Source organism: Desmodus rotundus, chromosome 4, assembly GCF_022682495.2.
Source record: "Desmodus rotundus isolate HL8 chromosome 4, HLdesRot8A.1, whole genome shotgun sequence".
Classification (NCBI taxonomy): domain Eukaryota; kingdom Metazoa; phylum Chordata; class Mammalia; order Chiroptera; family Phyllostomidae; genus Desmodus; species Desmodus rotundus.
The window spans coordinates 89,147,642-89,167,008 of NC_071390.1; the positions used below are offsets into that span (position 1 = coordinate 89,147,642).

Sequence of the window (19,367 nt, forward strand, 5' to 3'; positions counted from 1 at the left end):
TATTTTTATTAAGATTGTTTTTTTAAATCTCTTTATTTCTTTCTTTGATTGATTTACTTAAACTGTTTTCCTTTCCCAGGTTCTCAAGCAGCTGCCTCCTAAGAAAGATCAAATTGAGTTGTGTGCAATGTCCGAGAAGCAGGAGCAACTCTATTTGGGTCTTTTCAACAGATTGAAAAAATCTATCAATAACTTGGGTATAATCAGATTTTCACAATTTTACACGAAAAATAATCTACTGGGGCAGCATTTTGTTTAGTTATATTGTAGGCTTTACTCATTTTTTAAAAAAATTAGTTGGGATAATTTTAAAATTTTTTGTTTGCATTGAGATATATTTCAAAAAAAATAGCTATCAGCTTGTTTTTTGTATTTTTTTTTTTAATGTGTCTCTTTGGATCACAGAAAAAAACACAGAAATGTGCAATGTCATGATGCAATTGAGAAAAATGGCCAATCACCCTTTATTACATCGCCAATATTACACAGCTGAAAAACTCAAGGAAATGTCCCAGCTTATGCTAAAGGTAAAGATTTCATCTTATACTACCACTAAACTTTATTAATTTTGTTAAATAGGAAGTTAAATTGTTAGGTTAAAAATCAGATCACTGAACCTAATGAGCACATGAACCCTTCAAACCCCATTTAAGAAAAATAAATATGTTTTAAGACAAAGTTCAAGATAATTTGGGGGACATAAGAGCCAAGAAAGACTGACATTCTACCTCAGGAGTCAGCCAACTTACTGCCTTAGGGCCAAATATGGCAGTGTCTACTTTTATAAATAAAGTTTTATTCTAACACAGCCATGCCCATTTGTTTCGGTTTTGTCTGTGACTGCTTTCTCAGTACAAGGGCAAAGTTGAGTATTTGCCAAACAGATCATTTAGCCTACAGAGTCTAAAATATTTACTATCTGGCCCTTTAAGATAAAGTTTACCAACTCTTGATCTAGACTTCATTATATACTTCTCTACTTTATTTATTTGTATCAAAAGATTACTCAGATTTTATAGCCTGGTTAGTGAGTCATTTTTCTCCATTTATTTTTTTTCATTTTATTGCTTCCTGATTTTGTCTGTAATTTTAGCGATTACTCTTTATTTTTGCCTCATTCTTCTTTAGCACCTCTCCTTGTTGAAAGCAACCATTTGCTTTTTAATTTATTTTTATATTATCTTAAACTTACTATGGAAAATTTCAAACATGTTAAAAAAGAGAATTCTATAATGAAACCTTCTGCCCATATAACCTTCACCCAATTTCTACAGTTTTTATCTGGAATAACACTGCTCTTTGTTTGTTTTTATTTATTTAAGTAGAGTTGGTATACAATATTATATTGGTTATATTAATTTCAGGTGTACAGTATAGTCATTCAACATTTTTATACCTCATAGTGTGGTCACTAATTCTAGTAATCATCTGTCAATGCAAATTTATCACGTCATTATTGACTATATTCCCCTTCTCCTTTTTTACCCATTTCTCCCACCCTCCCCTTAAGCATCCATCCCTTTAGTCTGTTTTTATGAGTCTGTTTGTTCATTTGTTTTGTTTACATTTCACATATGGCATTTGTCTTTGTCTGATTTGTTTCACTTAGCCTAACACCCTCTAGGTCCATTGATGTTGCAAAGGGCAAGATTTCATTCTTATTGCTGTGTAATATTCCATTGTACATACAGGTGTGGGTAAAAGTAGGTTTATAGTTGTGAATATGTGAAACAGTTTATTCTCTTATTAATTATTACTTATGTGTATTATAATTGTAAACCTACTTTTGCCCACCCCTGTTTTTATAGCACATCTGCTTTATCCCTTCTATGGATGGACACTGAGGTTGCTTCCTTATTTTAGCTATTGTACATAATGCTGCAGTGAACATAGGAGTGCATATATCTTTTTAAGTTAGTGTTTTTGTTTTCTTTGGATAAATACCAGCAGTGGAATTACTGAGTCATATGGTAGATCTGATTTTAGTGTTTTGGTATATCTCTATTGTTTTCCATAGTGGCTGCACCAATATGCAGTCCCACCAACAATGTCCAAGGGTATCACTACCCTTGTTTCATCTAGACCCTCTCCAAAATTATTTTGAAGTAAATTCGAGACCTTATTTATTTGTAAATATTTCACTGTTAATTCTAAAACAGTAAGGACTTTTACTCCTTTATTGTGTATAAAAAATGAATAGTAATTTTCTTCCCCCTAAAATATTCTATGATTTACACATTTTATCAGATGTGAATAACTTTTATTCGATTATTTTGATCATATAAATGATCGTAATTTTGAAGTATGTATATTGTTTTGTTTTGTTTTGCTTTGAGGAACCTACACATTGTGAAGCTAACCCTGACCTGATCTTTGAAGATATGGAAGTTATGACAGACTTTGAATTACATGTACTTTGTAAACAGTATCGACACATTAATAACTTCCAGTTAGACATGGACTTGATTTTAGATTCTGGAAAATTCCGAGCTTTGGGACGCATTTTGTCTGAACTGAAAGAGAAGGTATTAAAGAAAAAGGCTCTTCGTTTTGTATTTTCCCAGTTAAACTTCTTTTAAACAGTTCTTCCATCATTTGACTTTCAAATTGAAGTTTTAGCTTTTGTCTACACTGTGTTTCAAGAAACTAGTGTTTTGAGCATTTGGGGGATATACAGTAGTTCTCCCTTTATCTGCCCTTTTGCTTTCCGTGGTCTTAATCACCAACAGCCAACCGTGACCCAAAAATGTAACAGTAAATGGAGAATCCCAGAACTAAACAGCCCAAAGTTTTAAATCGCATGCTGAGTTGTGGGATGAAACCTGTGTTCTGCCCTGGACACGGATCACCCTTTTGTCCAGCATCTTTATTTACATTGTGTCCTTGCCCGTTCATCGCTCACTTGCCCTCTCAGTTACCTGATCAGCTGTCCGTTATCAGATGGACTGTGTCACAGTGCTTGTATTCAAGTGACCCTATTTTATTTATCAGTAGCCCCAAAGTGAAAGAGTAATGATGCTGGTAATTTGGATATGCCAAAGATGGCTGTAAAGTGCTTCCTTTAAGTGAAAAAGTATGTGTATGTCCAGAAAAAACCAGTATATCTGGGGTTTGGTACTATCTGTGGTTTCAGGCATCTACTGGGATCTTGGAATGTGTTCTCCTCAGATAAGGGAGTTCCACTGTATATGGGTATAGATTTCCCTCTGTGGAATCCCCAAAAGAAAAATAAAAGTTAGTAGAATACGTCTATGTTGATGGTTTTAAAAAACAGTCTTTTCATTAATGACAATCTATACGATTGCTTCAAAATTAGTATTTTGAAGATACTATGTTAAATGGCTAGTTAAGTAATACTATGGTTTATATGTGAAGTAGCTTAAATTTGTAAGATCTCGTCCAATTAGTACTTTGGATCCCCATTAACTGTCCTTAAAAATCAAAACTGAAAATTGAATGTTAATTCTTAAGTTTAGAATTTAACTTATGTACAGTCTAAGAATTTTACCTTAGTTATAAGTACTTGATTTTTATTAAGAAGCAATTAATCATTAGATACTTATAATTTCTCTTCCCATGTATCTAATACATACATATATTTTCACAGGGTGATAGAGTTGTATTATTTAGCCAATTTACCATGATGCTGGATATTTTAGAGGTTCTCTTAAAACATCATCAGCATAGATACCTCAGATTAGATGGAAAGACTCAGATTTCTGAAAGGTTGGTATAATTTAGTTTCAAAAAATCTCTATCCACCTTATCCTCAAGTAAGAGTAAATGTTGGAATTTTAAATGTCCAGAGCATTAGATAGAATTGTATTGCTTTGAGTCTCATGTGTGGTTACTTCAAATTACTATGTTAAGATGAGGAATGTTTTCTTTTAAATTTTTTGGTCTGAATTGCATACCAATATATTTTGAAATAGTTTTATAATTATGTATTATCAGTGTTTTTCTCTTTAAAAATCAAAGTATAAAGAACCTTATCTTTAAACCAAGTTGTTTTAAATTTTCATCTTTCATATTTTAAGGGTAATTGAGTAAGTTTGGTTATTTTTTAATTTCTAAAGGTTAAAAAGTTGTCTTAAAAAAGGAATGCTTTTTCTAGTGTGTTTAAACTGTATTATATCTTTTGGTTTATTGTTTATCAGCCAGAGTGAATTGTTTTCCTCCTGCATTAGAGAGGGTGGAAGTTATGCAAACCAATATTATTACACCAGTAGAACTTGATCCTGAGATTCAGTTCATAGTTACATGGTCTAACAGTAGCAAATGACAGACTTCTGAGAGGGTTAAGGGTTGAAAACCCATATCCAGAATTTTGATAAGCCAAAAAGCCATTAAACAAAGAACAAAATAGTCCTTCAGTAACTAATTAAATCTGAATAATTGAATTAAGAATTAATAGAGATAAATGGTATAGAAAAAATGTTGGTGAATTGGGAAGGTCTTCCAATAAAATAGCTGCAGATAAAATAGCTCTAATACTAAGATCATATATTTACATCTTCAAGTTTATTTTTCATGTGATGTAATTGTTCTCAGTTTTAATTACATAGCTTTTAATGAGATTTAACCTAATATATTTATCTACAGGATTCATTTAATTGATGAGTTTAATACCGATATGGATATCTTTGTGTTTCTGCTGTCAACAAAAGCTGGTGGCTTAGGAATAAACCTGACTTCAGCAAATGTTGTTATCCTTCACGATATTGACTGTAACCCTTACAATGATAAACAAGCAGAAGATAGATGCCATAGAGTAGGCCAGACTAAGTAAGTGTTTTCAGTTGAAATTTATTTTTAATCAAATGCAAGTTTAATGTGTATAGAATATTAGAATATAGTCTGTCAGGTGTCCTGCATTAGCTTTTATATTTTTATCAAAGCATAGCTACTGATGTAGTTCATACCAGTAGTGTTGAATATGAACTTCACTATGTATCCTATTCAGTTTCTAGTAATTAAAACAAAATAACCTCCCACCCCAACCCACATAGTTCTGCAGCTAATGAAAAGGTAGTATTATAAATGATCCATTGCCTGTGAGACATTAATAATTAAAAAAGACCATTAAAGAGTCAAATAGACTTGGTAATATAGATACTTTTGTTACATTGTTACTTTTCAGGAAATAGGTTGAGTTGTAGATATTTTAGGGGAAAGTTAATTTTGACATCGGTCATAGGACCATGTAGAGGTGAAAAATATCTATAATTTAACTCTACGTGCAAACAGCACACAGTATTTTTTTGTAAAGTATTTTACTGTATTTCCAAAAGACATTGATGTATTCATTTATGAACCAGATACTTATCAGTACCTATCGTGGGACTAAAGCATCCAACGTAGTATGTGTACTTTACTGCACTTCCTTCCTTTTCGTATGAATTATTTCCGGGAACCTGATCATCAAAGCGTGTTTCTTTTTGAAATGGCATACTTATCTGAACCCAGGACTGTTTGTTGTAAACCCAGTAATGTTTGAAGTGCAGATATCTTTCTTGCTTCTCTTGAATCAGTGGGAAAGGATGTTTAAAAGTGACATGCTCAGAAAATGTCAATCTCAAGTACTTTGAATAAAGGAATTTAAATTTATGGATATTTCTGTTATACAATTTTCAAAAGATTTTTATAGAACTCTTAAGATGATTTATATAGTTCACATGTATCCAGATAATTTTATGTTTAGTAACCAGTGGACAAATTTTTTTTTTTTTTTTAGAGAAGTACTGGTTATAAAATTAATAAGCCAAGGGACAATCGAAGAATCCATGCTAAAAATTAACCAACAGAAATTGAAACTAGAGCAAGATATGACCACAGTAGATGAAGGTAAGTTGTTAGTAAGGAGAAACTTCAATAGTTGTTCATGTGGAAATATGACAAATTAGCAGTTCCAAGGGGATAACAAAGATGGCCTAAGTTCTTATCTGGCATATAATTTAGGGATGACATGGGAGAAGGTAAGTACTACCAGTAATTAAGATCATTTTACCAGAATTGATGCAAATAAATACTTCGATTTTGGAAAATTTTGATTATCCCATCCCTTATTTCTAACACCAAAATATTCCAGAAACAAATTAAAACTGGATCTATAATTTTATCCACAATTGTATGATTTACTTACTGTATAAGTAATATAAATGAATCAAAAATTTAAAATTGATGGTGTAATATTAACTTATTTATATTTCATTTGGCAAATATTTATTGCACTAAGTACACTGAAATGCATTTTTTTTTCAAAAATTTAATAATTTCAAGTTAAAGTAATTGGCTCTAGAAAAAAACTTTCAAGAGAACCATCTCATTCCATCTTTTTGAAAAGAATAATTTTTAAAGTTTTATAATGTAAAAGTTATTAAACATACATATGAAAACATAACAGATCTGCATAGTTCAAAATTCAAAATATATAGAAGAGCAAACAAAAAACTCCCACCTTATCACCCTGCTTCCCCATAAAGGTGACTCATTAGCTTTTTTTTAAGTGCTTTACGAGTTATTTTATCAGATAGCAGTAAGTATATGTATTCTTCTTCCTTTTTACAGAAGCTATCATGTAGTCTGTTGCCATTTGTTTTTCTCATTTAATGTTAAGTTTAATGGAAAATAAGCAATTTGCCCCAGCTGGTGTGTGTGGCTCAGTGAATTGAGTGCCAGCCTGAGAACCAAAGGGTCGCCTGTTCAATTCCCAGTCAGGGCACATGGCTGGGTTGGGGGCCAGGTCCCCAGTAGGGGATGTGTGAGAGGCAAACACACATTGGTGTTTCTCTCCCTCTCTTTTTCCCTTCCCCTCTCTCTAAATATAAGTAAAATCTTAAAAAAAAAGAAAAGCAATTTTATCCTTACTCTAATAACTAAGGATATTCCTAATATTGATAATGGTTCATTTCAGTTCAGCAAACTTCTGTTGGATATTTACTATGTTTCAGTATTTTGCTAGGCACTGCATACTATAATGAGGTCAATGCATTTTAATCTGTCTTCAGAGACAGAAAGATATGTGATGAAATTAGTACATATCCTTCCTATATAGTATTTGTTTTAGGGTGCTATGCCAGGTTGGGGAAGCAGGCATTAGAGAAGGTTTAACTGAGTAAGAAACAACAGAGTTAGACCTTTAAGACTGAGGGTGAGCCAGATGATCATAATTTGAACAATTAACAGTAATTACTAGGCTTTATGTGGATGTGGCAACTTGCCAATTTCAAATTAACCAACAAGAGTGAACACATAAGGCAGATTTCACTGAGCAATGTTTTTTCCTGATTATTTTATTAAGCCATCTTTCATACTTGGTAAAGCTTTTAAATACCTAGGTTAAATTCTCTTAGTAATGCTAGCAAGTGATCCAGATACATAGGTTTTATCCTAACAGTGTCTTTAAATAGAACCATCATGGTTAATTATAGGAACTCAACTCTTTGATTGTCAGACTCCCAACTGTCTTTAACTGTCTTTATAAAACAAGAGGTCACTTCTCATGGGCTAGTTTCTTCCCCCACAATGGTATTCTCCAGTCTCTCGTGACCTGAGCATGGTGAAAGGTAGTATAAGCCCACTGACTGCATTCTCAGAGCTGAGGGAAAGGTGGGGAGGGAGGGTTGTGGTCCTATTCAAATAGTTAATTATCCTATTCCTCTCTAGCCTCACTGTCCTCTTACTATCCCCATTTCCAGCATTCCTTTCTTTCTACTTCTTACTTTCTAAGAAGTAAACCTTCTTTTGAACATCTGGGGTAAAATGTCTGGCTCTGTTGCAGAGGCTGTTAGGTGTCCTACCTCTCCAGTGTTTCTTGCTCCATATGCTCTCTAACCTTTCAGAAGCACCCACTTCCTCCATGTTCTGAGCTCTGAGGGAGGTAGGGGCAGGTTCTGGCCATGAAGTACAGTAGCCTTGCATTTCCGCCTGCTGGCACTTAAGTTTTGCTGTGTCCATTCTGCTAGTCAGTCTCATTCTTCCATCTGCTTTCTCTCCCCACTGTTGTCTTTTTCTTCTGTTCTTTCTCTTTTGTTTAATGCCCCCATTTTTTTCCTTGTGGCACTTTAATGGTATTTCAGGTGAGAACAGAACTGATATGTATGTTCAATCACAACTTATAATTCATATGAATTATTTGTATTTTTATGAACTTGTTTAGTCGAAAATTGTACCTATTTTCATGTCACGCATGTCTGTTAAAATAACAATTTAAAAGAAAAGAAATAGAAACATTAAAAAATAGCAACTTATTTCAGCTGTTCTCTCAAGCCATTAGTTTTATTTATTTATTTATTTTAAGATTTTATTGATTTACTTTTAGAGAGAGGGAGAAAGAGAGAGAGAGAAATATCAGTGGGCAAGAGAAACATGGAGCTGTTCCCTCTCACTCACCCCCACAACCCAGGCATGTGCCCTGACTGGGAATCAAACCAGCAACCTGGGTTTGCAGGCTGGCACTCAGTCCACTGAGTCACACCAGCCAGGGCTCAGGCCATTAGTTTTAAAATACTTTGTTATGAAGAATGTTCCCCTATTACAAATCTTCCTTTCTGTGGGATATGTCCTTTCTTTATCTTACTAAAGTTATTTATATGTCAGTTTTCCCAATAAGTGTTTTACTGGATAGATCAAGGATACAGTAATATCTTTTATTTAATCTCTTAACCTAAATATGATGATTTGTCTTCAGCATTGCCCCTGGTTTTATTTAAATAATTTGACACTGACCTGATGACAGTACACATATATACTTCTTTTCACTTCTCACAGTGAGGTCATTTTCCTCTCTAAACCAAAGGTATATTTGTAATCGAGTCTGTATGTGCTTTGTGTTATATGTATGTCCTCTTTCCCATGAAACTATGAAAGATTAAAGACTGATTGCTCTCAGATACACTTGTCGGATTTTTGTGTTTTTAGAGCTTGCCTTAGTGGTTCTCAGAGTGCAGTCCCTGGACCAGTAGCAACAACATCACCTGGGAAATTGCTAATTTGAAATGTAAATTCCCAAGCCCAACTCCACCTCCACTCAGTCAGAAACTGGGGCTGGGGCTCAATCTGGTGGGTGTTTCTGATACATGCCCAAGTCAGAGAACCACTGCTTTAGAATAAGGATTGTGTTTTTTGGATGTGTGCATTTTTTCCTTTCATCTCCCTTAATATGATTATGTTAATAAATTATCTAACTTTGTAAATTATATTATGAGATTTTCATGCAAAAATGTTCAAAGGGTGATATGAATAAAAGTACAATGATTTCATGGTTGTAACATTTTGTAACATTTGCTTCATCGATCTTTTTTTCTTTTAAATCAAACAACTGTGTGATGACCACATAGTTTAAAAAAAAACAACAGAATGTTGCCAACACTTCCAGAAACACCTCCTTTGCCTTTCCCTGATTGCAGTCCTTTTCCCCTCAGAGGTAATTACCATTCTGGCTTTTGTTGTAATTACTTCATTGCTTCCCTTTTTATAGTTTTATCACCTGGGAATGCACCCTGAACAATATAGTATTTCTTGCTTTTGAATGTTATAAACACAGATTCATATAGTATACATTCTTTTGACTTTAGTTTGTTACACCTACCAATATGCTTGTGAAACTGATGTTGTTTCATGTAGTGGTAGCTTCATGTAGCTGTAGTTTGTTCATTGTTGCTGTATAACTAACCCATTTTCCTTCGCTGTTTGATAGTTTTATTGCTGCATAGATACCACAGTTCTTTGAACTGTTGTGCTGTTGACAGACACTTGGTTGTTCCAGACACTTTTTGTTCTTAGGAACAGTACTGCTAAGAACATTCTTTTAATGTCTCTGGATACAGCTGAGCAAGATTTTCTTTGGGGTAAATATCAAGGAAGGGAATTGTTAGATCTCAAGTATATGTTCAACTTCACTAAATAAGCCTAAACTGCTTTCCAAAGTTGCACACCATGGACATTCTCACCACCCCGTTAGCGAATTCCCATTAGTCTACCAACAGCTGTCAGAATTTCTAATTTTTGCCAACCTATTGCGTGTCATTCATTTAAACCCAGTCCGTGAGAGTCAGCCACTGTGGTGTTACTGCATTTCCGGATTAACAGTGAGCTTGAGCACCTTACATGGTTATTGGCCATGTGGGTTCCTCCGTTTTAAAAGCAGCCATTCAGTAGTTTTACCCACTTTTCTGTTGGGGTGTCTGTCTTTCGCTTCGGTTCCTATATGTATCATGGACACTGCTGCTACCAGTCATATGCATCCACGATGCCCCCTACTGTGGTTTATGTTTTCCTTTCTTTATGATGTATTTTGAAGGTTAGGTTGGTTGGTTTTTTTTGCTTTTTTCCCCCCCAGTTTTAGCGTAGTCAAATTTATCAGTCTTTCTGGTTAGTGCTTTTTGTGTTACATATGCCTATCCATTGGTCATGAAGATGGCCTGTGTTATCTCCAAAAAGTCCTAGTTTTGCATTTTACACTCAGGTCTTTGATCCACTCGAAATTGTGTGTGGGGTGGGAAGTCTTTTCTTCCTTCAGTACAGGTCACTCATTGTCCTCTCAGCTTTGAGTGTCTTCCTGGTCGTGACCCCCAGGGTCCTATTTGGACTATTTGATAACATGCTCTCCACCCTCTGTCACACAGAAGAGTTCCATATTTTGCTAATACAGGCATGTTTTTGCTTACGGCAGTGTATCCCCTGTGATGTCCTTAGCGTGTTGCATTAAAGTTTTCATTATCTCATGTGAAAATGTCCTTGCGAGCCTTTTTGGCTTGGGACCACTGCAGGGAATGCATAAATACCTTGGCCATCATGGTCTGATGTCTTCTTAGAGGTGCCACCACAAGGACATCAGTGCCCGCTTCCTCCATGATGACACTCAGCCATTTTTTTTCCAGTGAACCATTTTAGCATCAGTTGTGGACGTGACGCTTATTCTTAGTATTTCAGCATATTCCTCTTAAGTTGCCATAATACCATTATTACATCTAAGAAAATTAACACTAATTTTAAAATCTTATTATATTGTCCATATCTGGATTTTTCCCAGTTTCTTAATATACTTTATAGCTTAAAAAAAAAAAAAACAGGATCCAGTCAAATTTCACACATTGCATTTTATTGTTTTATTTCTTTTGTGTCTTTGAATTTAGAAGCATATCCTCATCCTTTCCTTCTCTCCTTGCATTCCTAGTTAATTGAATCATGGAGTCTTGTTGTCATGTAGATCTGTATTGTTTTATTATATTCTGGAATTACTCAGTTATTTATTCGTGGTGTCAGTTAATTTAGAAGAAGTGTCAACTTAGATTTTATTGGCTATTTTTAAACCTGTGGACGAGTTTGAAGGTAGGGGTGTGTGCAAATATCCTGAGTTTAATGCGTAGTTTCCATTTCTGTGCATATGATTTTTACTGAAAGGAGAAGAGTAGATAAAAGTCCTCTCGTAATTTTAGATTATAACTTAGAGGGGTAGGTAAGAGAGAGAGAGGAAGAGGGAAGTCATTAGCTTTGATACATTTTTAGCCATTTCTGATTTATAAAGTTATTCATAGTTATAAATGAATAAATGTTTATGAATTGCCATCTATACCAATAAACTAATAAATCATTTCATCTAAAAACAATCTGAGTGATTAACTGAATTAATCAAGGATGACTAGATTCTTTGCTACCGTGACACAGGTGTTTTCAGATCTTAGAAAATCATGAATAATTCCTGGGTAAGTGTCAAGATACTGAGGGTACCATTTGATTGAAACATGGGGCCAACATTAGGAAAAGAAAATTTACAGTGGCACTTTAATCCTTACTGATATGCTGTGTTCAAAATTTTGTTTTTATGTATCAGTTAAGTCTAAGTAAATGATTATGCAAGGTTTATCTGGAAAAAGTCCAGCCAGTGTTAATATAACGAGAACAGTTTCCAAGACATCAGTGTAACCTGGCAGCCAAGGAGAGTGGGCTGGAATGCGCATGTGTGAACAATGATGAATTCACTGTACCAGTCAGTGGGGGCAGTAGACACCATTGAGTGAGCGTGTGCACTCTGTGTCCGTCACATTCAAAATGAGCCGGTAGAGCAATGAAATTTTGTCTTAAGCTTGAACGTTCCTCTGGAAATTATTGAGATGATTCGGAAGGCTTTCGGGGACAATGCAGTAAGTGCAGTGCAAGGAAAAGTGTGGCACAAACACTTCAAAGATGGTCAAGAATCTGTTGAAAGTGATCCGTGTTCTGAAAGGCCTGCAACAAGCAGATCACCTGAGAATGTTGAAGGTGTACAGACTGCAGTCAACAAAGATCAGAAACTGGCAGTGCGAGAACTAGAAGCTGATCTGGGGATTCCAAAAACTGCTGTGTCTGAGATTTTGATGCAGAATCTCTGCGTGAAAGATGTTGAGGCGAAATTCATTCCATGGCTTCTGCTACCAGAGCAGAAGGAACATCGTGCTGCGATTGCTAATGACTTGATTTAAACCACCACCAATGAACCACATTTCCTCAAGAAAGTCATGACCAGAGATGAATTGTGAGTCTACGGCTATGATCTAGAAATGAAGGCCCAGTCATTCCAATGGAAGTCACCTGTTTCTCCACACCTGAAAAAAAAACTTTGGTTTTTATTGGGAAGGGTTTTCCATCACAAGTATGCTCCTCCAGGCCAGTTAATAAGCAGTTCTACCTCAGTGTTCTTTGTTGGTTGAGAAATGCAGTAAGATGAAAACGGCCACAGCTTTGGGCAACTGGTGATTGGAAGCTTCATCACAACAATGCGGCCTGCTCATGTATCATGTCTTGTGCAGAGTGTTTTGGCCAAACATCAAATCGTCCAGATCACTCAGTCCCCATACAGCCCAGATTTGGTGCCCTATGACTTCTGGCTTTTCCCAAAACTACAATCACCTTTGAAAGGGAATAGCTTTTAGACTATCAATGAGATTCAGGAAAATACAACAGGACAGCTGACAGTGATTCCAACAAAGGATTTTGCAGTGTTTTGAACAGTGGAAGAGACACTGGGACAACTGTGTGAGGTCCCAAGGTGACTACTTTGAAGGGAACTAAGGTGTCATTGTCCTGTGTACATTGTTTCTTGTATCTTTAATAAATGCCTCTTTTTTCATAGTACATGGGTGGATACTTTCTGGACAGATCTTTGGACTAAATATAAGAGTACAGATGAAATGATTTCTTTTGGTTGAGATTTGGGAGCTTCGATTTTTTTTTACTATTCAGTTTGTTACATAAGTGTCTTCACTTGGCAAACTTGAGGAGTAAATACTATGTGAATTTGAATAGGGTGTGATCCAAACTGTGTCTGTGTGTCTTTATATGTCTTCGCCTGTATCAGATCAGAGACGTGGCCCACAGATGCTGCGCTGGCTGTGTGCACATGAACACAGGTGGTAGCCCAGGAGACGTAGGGCTTTGGAACCTTTTTAATGGAATAACACTGAAGCAAACTAGGCCATAAAAGATGATTAGGAATTCATGAAATGTACAGAAAATTGGAGAAAAGGAATATATTCTATGCAGTATTTTTATTAAACTTTAAATGCCACTCTCTGACCTGCAGGTGACGAAGGGAGCATGCCAGCAGATATAGCCACATTACTAAAGACATCAATGGGCCTGTGAGATAAGAACTGTGGACTTTTGCTGATGAGGAAGTATCAACTTGGTGCACTCAAGGACATTTACATTATGATGACCATGGGGTTTATGAACATTTGTAACTTTTTATAATTTCCATAATACATTTCTCATAGTATGGACAACTTTTTTGCCACTAACTGAATTCTTCTGATGCTCACATGTGAAATTTCAATAAAAGCAACAAATATGTAGTCCTAAAAATGTTGAATAATCATTTTACAAAACAGTTTTCTGAATGGGGATTAGTTGGTGATTGTTTGTAACAAATATGCTAATGCTTTAGAAATGTCAGTATTTTTGTAATTATTTCTACCTCCAAATATATATATATTGTCTTTCACTGGATAATGTGTGTAGATTTTTACATGTGCCTTATTTGACAATGCTTATGTCTTGTTTTTGCTTGTCTTATTTGAAGTTTTTTTTTTTTTATTACGTTAGTTTAAAGAATGCAGCTGTATAGATTTATATAGCTTTCATTTTATTGCTATTTGAAGCAGATGTTCACCACTGCCAACAAGAACTCAACCTGAATTTAAAGGTGGCATTCCATATACTGACACCCCCAGGTCCTCCCAAGTGGCTCTGTTAAGACAGATTTGCTTGGCTAGGCACTAAGTTGTTTTCCAGTGAGTAGTAACTAAAGAAGCCCTATCTTGCTCCATGGATTCATTCCTTCTGTTCATTTCCCAACTGCTCTATCGTGCATACTATTCTGCCTATTCTTGTGCATGTTTTCATTGATTTCCTTCTCCTGGCTTTTGCTTCTCTTGAAACTGTTGCCCAGTCACTTCTGCTCCAGTTCTCATTACTCTAAATAGTAGTTTATTCCTGTCACATACATCTCCACACATCAGCAGAATGTTGGCGACCTTTTTCCTAGCCTGGCAGAGCAGGTTAACAGGCTGTTTCACTCCCGAGCAGACTGAATGTGACTTCATGTTAAGGAAGCATTAGGTACTGCATGGAAGTAGGTCATTGCCTTTACATTCTTTATCGAAATACGATTTACCAGTTTCCAGAATTGCCAGTACTGGACCTCCTGAAGAGAGAGCCATTTTTCAATTCTAATTCAGTGTGGGTGACAAAGTGAAATTTAGAAGTAACGTTGTCTACTTGATATTTAACTCTTTATCGTCTTTCTTTAAATTTTTGCCTGTCAGTCTATATTGCTGTTTTTATTACACATCCGTTTCTTTGTATAACTTGTGAGTTTCATGTGTTTTGTTTTTATTATGTAAATATCATTATAAATAAAGTTATTTATAAATCAAAGATTTGTTAGTTACTGGAGATTGTACTTTCAGGGCATCCTGACTTGCTAACATGCTGCGGTAATATAGTTCTTTGGCGTTCAAAGGCTAATAAAACTCGCACAGTAATTCTTCAGATATTACAGACTCTGAAAACTCATGACTCAGTAAGCAGACTCGCCCAATCCCGATGGTATATTGAACACATTCCATTTAGTAGTGTAATGGGGGCTGAAAGGAAACTGCACATAGTATCATAACTTCCTCCTGCATCACAGCACCCACATCACTTAGTCAAAGTGTTGGGAATTGGAAGTAGGCAAAGGCGGAACTAGGAAGGGGGACATCTGTAGTAGTGTCAACAATAAAGTTAAAAGTAAAATAAAATCTCACAATGGGTTTCTCATAACTTTTCTGTATTCATGTATCTTCAATGGTAGGGTGTTTTGTTGTTAAATCCACATTCTTAAATGAAATGTATTTGAGTTCTCCCTGTGATGCTTTATTACGTCTTGGGCTTAATAAAAATATTTGTGATCATAAGTTGTATTTTCATACCCTTTTTGATAGTTTCTAACCAACTCTCCCTTAACCCTTGAAAATACATAAAATTGCTCACAAATGAGATCATGTATGTACTTAATATTGTCTGTTCTCAATAAACTGGAATTCGTTACTTAGGATCTATTCTCCTTAGTCCCTTCACTGGACTGATGTCCGGAATTATAATCCATTAATCAGTAAAGACCATACGAGGCCATGGTTGGAGTAGTATCTTGACCAACTGAACCAACTTTTACTTTAAGTCACAAAAGGAGACATACTTTATTTTTACTAAATAATTTTCGTAACCGTATTCCTGACCCCATAGGCTTTTAACTTTATGCCAGTAGATATTTATACTGAAACATTAATATTGTTCCTAGTTGTTGGTGTTATTACATAGTGGTTAAATAAGAGTATCAGATTTGGTTTCCATTTCTGTGACCTTAAGATATTTTATATGATTCATAATATTATGAAATTGATTTTAACTTTTCCCAAAATGTATGTCTCTGATTATAATATGCAATTCAACTTATGCTCTGATTTATTCATAATCTCTCACTTGTTCAGTTGCTCAATAAGGAGACATTTAATTTGGGTACAGGATGGGATAATGGAATGTGTTGTCCTGTGGAAAAAAGATGCCCTAAAAGTGTTTCATGTCAATCAGAGGAAACTTTGATTGCCACGAGACACTTTCTTATGAATCCTGCTGTGACTGCTTTTATTTGAATCGACTGCATATTTTAAGTGGTTTGTGTAAACAGTAGGACTGATTACCTTACTTTGAATTTTCATAATTTTAAATACCTTCTTGTACAAGTTGCAAGCACTTTTTTAATACCTTAGCAAATAAATTGTCATAATCCTGAACTTGGATCAGCTTTCAACATTTTATTGCTCTTTCAATGTCACGAAATATCTCTCATTTTTTATAGACTTTTTTAAAGAGAAGTTTTAGGTTCACAGCAAAATTGAGCAGAAGGTGGAGTTCCCATATTCCCCTCCCCCCCACACGCCCATCCTCCCCCTCTCTCTACACCTGGAACCACAATGGTGTATTTGTTACAAGAACCTGCGTTGACATCGTAACCACCCAAGTCCGTCATTTGTATTAGGGTTCATTCTCGGTGGCAAACATTTGACAAATCCACCATTCGAAACAGTTTTAATGGGAGAGTGCTTTGTACTATTCATCCCTCCCTCCTTAGCCCCTAGAAACATTGATCTTTTTACTGTCTTCATAGTTTTGCCTTTTCCAGGATGTTAAAAAGCTGCAATTATACAGTATACAGTCATTTTATTTTTTCAAGTTACCTATAAGAGGAAGTTTATTTAGAAAAGTACAGAAGTGGTAGAAGTCAGCCAGCTGGGCTGCATAGGCTTAGGAAGTAAGATACAGAGGCAGAGGGGTGCTTGGAGCCTAGGAGGGAGAGCAGAGAGAAAGCGAAAGGACAGGCGCGTTCCTGAGGGACAGTGAGCCAGTATGCTGTCATCGTAGATAGGCTTCTTCCACTTAGTGATACGTACGCATTTACATTTCCCCTGTGTCTGCGCACCTTGATGGCTTGCTGCTTTTTTTTTTTTTTAAGTGGATAATATTTCCTTGTTTGGATGTGTCACATTTACTTATCCACTCATCTACTTAAGGGCATCTTGGTTGCTTCCAGATTTAGGGGTTATCAATAAAGCTGCCACAAAAATCCACGTGCAGGTTTTTACGTGGACATTTTTTCAACTCCTTTTTGAGTAAATACCGGAATGCGATTTCTGGATCATAGGGTAGGAGTATGTTCAGTTTTGTAAGAAACTGCCAAGCAGTCTCTGCCGTTTTGCATTCCTGTCAGCAGTGAGTAAAACTTGCTGTTGCTCTACGTCTTTGTCAGCATTTGGTGGTGGTGGTTTGAACTTTTGCCATTCTAACAGGCATGTATAGTATCTCATTGTTTGTGTTTGCAAGTCCCCAGTAATATATGATATTGAACATCTTTTCATATGCCTATTGGCCATCTATATCTTTGGTGAGGTGTCTGCTCAGGTGTTTTGTCCATTTTGTATTTGAGTTTTTCGTTTTATTGACTTTTAAGAGCTCTTTGTATATTTTTGGATAATAGTCCTTTATCATATGATAGGTCTTGCAAATATTTTCTCACAGTCTGTGGTGTGTCTTCTCATTCTTTTGATCTCTGCTCTTTTGATACGAAGTTTTACACCAGTCTCACTTCCGCTGGGATGTCTTCGTCTTGGTCGCAAGCACTCTGCTCCTCTGTGTCGGTAAGTGCGCCTCACCCCGTTCTGCCGGCTGCACAGCTAGAGTCTGGAGGCCCTCGACCTGCATCAGTGTCAGCGTTCTCACAGCTCTTTCCATTTATGTTCAATTTGAATTTCACCCCGGTATTCACACTTTTTATTTCTTTATTGCACTTTCATCTTTGTTGGTGAGTTCCCTTTTTCAATTATTCATGTGCGTAAAGTGTCAAGATGTTTTATCAGTGAGAAGCAAGCAGGCGGTGCCGCTACACACTTGGTTGTCGGTGCGTGAATAACAGGTGTGCAGTGCCCAATCATAACAACAGACTTTGGAAGAAGTGACTTCAGTGGTCATGGTCAGGCTGTGCACCTTATTTACATAGTAATTTGTGGGCTGAATAGCTAGCAGCAAAGTTTATACTTTATGCAATTACCCACTGTTAATACACCATGGCAACCGAAGTCCAAACCATTTTGGGAGGAAACGCGTTATTTAATAAGCTATTGTGACTGAAATTTATGCATGTGAGAACCCATGCAAAGCAAGGCCTGGTTTAAACTAATATTCCTCACTTGTAAATGATGTGCAACTATTCTGGGAAGAAAAAAAAAAGATAACTGACAACTAACTGCTCTTTTTTTTTTATTTTTTTCAAGCAGAATATGGCAGAGGTGAAAGCCGTGGTGGGGGTGCAGTGCGCGCCTATGAGGCAGGCTGATGTAGCTTCTTATCTGAGGGCAGCAAAGCTGTAAGGAACAACCAAGTGGAGGCAGCAGGTGCTCCTACAGTCTGGTGAGGGGCCGTCGTTGTATCCAGTCAGCAATGGCAGGGATGGCTTGGACTTTCTTCCGTAATGTCACCAGCCTGGGATGGACGTCCAGCAAGTCAGGTCTGAAGACCAAAAGTGTAGTACTGCAGATTTCCCAGTAGAAATCTGCCCAAGTTACCTAGGTTACAGGAAACACAAATTTCCATTAGAGCATAAAAGGCATAGCTTCCCAGTCTAAAAGTAGTTTCTTTTTAATTCAAAGTAACCTTTTGTTATTTCAAAAGTGGAATGTGTGTGAGACAGTTACAGGGGCCATGCCTGGACTCCACCTTGACCCGGAGAACTGCATCGTAGAGCCCGTGACCCCTTGCTTTCAGTAAAATCCTGCAGTTGAAATTAGCCTGTAGTTGAAATTAGCCTAACGACATCCTTAAAGGAAAGGATGTCCAACAGGAACATTCATTGCTGTTTTGTCAATTAAATGGTAACTAGAATGTTTGAGCAAGCATCATTTTAGAGGCTCTTTGAGTGGACCACTGACCATGGAAAACGTCTTGTGACCACCCTGGGACCAGCTGCCACTGGATGACCATCGTGGGACAACTGACCTCATCCTTATTCCCGAGTCCTGCACCCACCCTGAGGCCCCTGTGTGAGCCAGCCACAGAATCCCTTGGGGAGCTCGGCTTCTCCTCTCAGGTCGACTCCCTTGTGCACAGCTCTTCTCAGTAAACTGTCTGCTCGACCCTGTACTGAGTTCAGTGCTCATTTCTGACGTTGAGACTCAAGAATCTGGCATCCAAGGTCTGGTAATGTGTATGATAGAAAATTACAGATGACACCCTAGTCCTAACACCAAAAGTTACTAATATTAACACCTCTGTGTGTGTGTGCATTTTTACTAATG

At 36.4% G+C, this 19,367-nt stretch overlaps 2 protein-coding genes across 8 annotated transcripts in view; one reads left to right on the plus strand and one right to left on the minus strand.

The window, feature by feature from the left end:
- SMARCAD1 (SNF2 related chromatin remodeling ATPase with DExD box 1) overlaps window positions 1–14,916 on the plus strand; it is a 101,476-nt gene extending 86,560 nt beyond the window's left edge. For all 6 annotated transcript variants that reach the window (XM_024574808.3, XM_024574810.3, XM_045183658.2 and 3 more), the window contains 7 exons: window positions 80–197; window positions 406–527; window positions 2,337–2,525; window positions 3,608–3,726; window positions 4,603–4,785; window positions 5,735–5,844; window positions 13,562–14,916. In XM_024574808.3, coding sequence (XP_024430576.2) covers window positions 80–197; window positions 406–527; window positions 2,337–2,525; window positions 3,608–3,726; window positions 4,603–4,785; window positions 5,735–5,844; window positions 13,562–13,623 — 903 coding nt within the window. In that variant the 3' untranslated portion in view covers window positions 13,624–14,916. The remainder of the gene's footprint in view (window positions 1–79; window positions 198–405; window positions 528–2,336; window positions 2,526–3,607; window positions 3,727–4,602; window positions 4,786–5,734; window positions 5,845–13,561) is intronic.
- A 3,385-nt stretch (window positions 14,917–18,301) lies between these two features.
- Window positions 18,302–19,367, minus strand: part of HPGDS (hematopoietic prostaglandin D synthase) — a 30,643-nt gene continuing 29,577 nt past the window's right edge. For both annotated transcript variants that reach the window (XM_024574930.3, XM_053922779.2), the window contains exon 6: window positions 18,302–18,638. In XM_024574930.3, coding sequence (XP_024430698.1) covers window positions 18,474–18,638 — 165 coding nt within the window. In that variant the 3' untranslated portion in view covers window positions 18,302–18,473. The remainder of the gene's footprint in view (window positions 18,639–19,367) is intronic.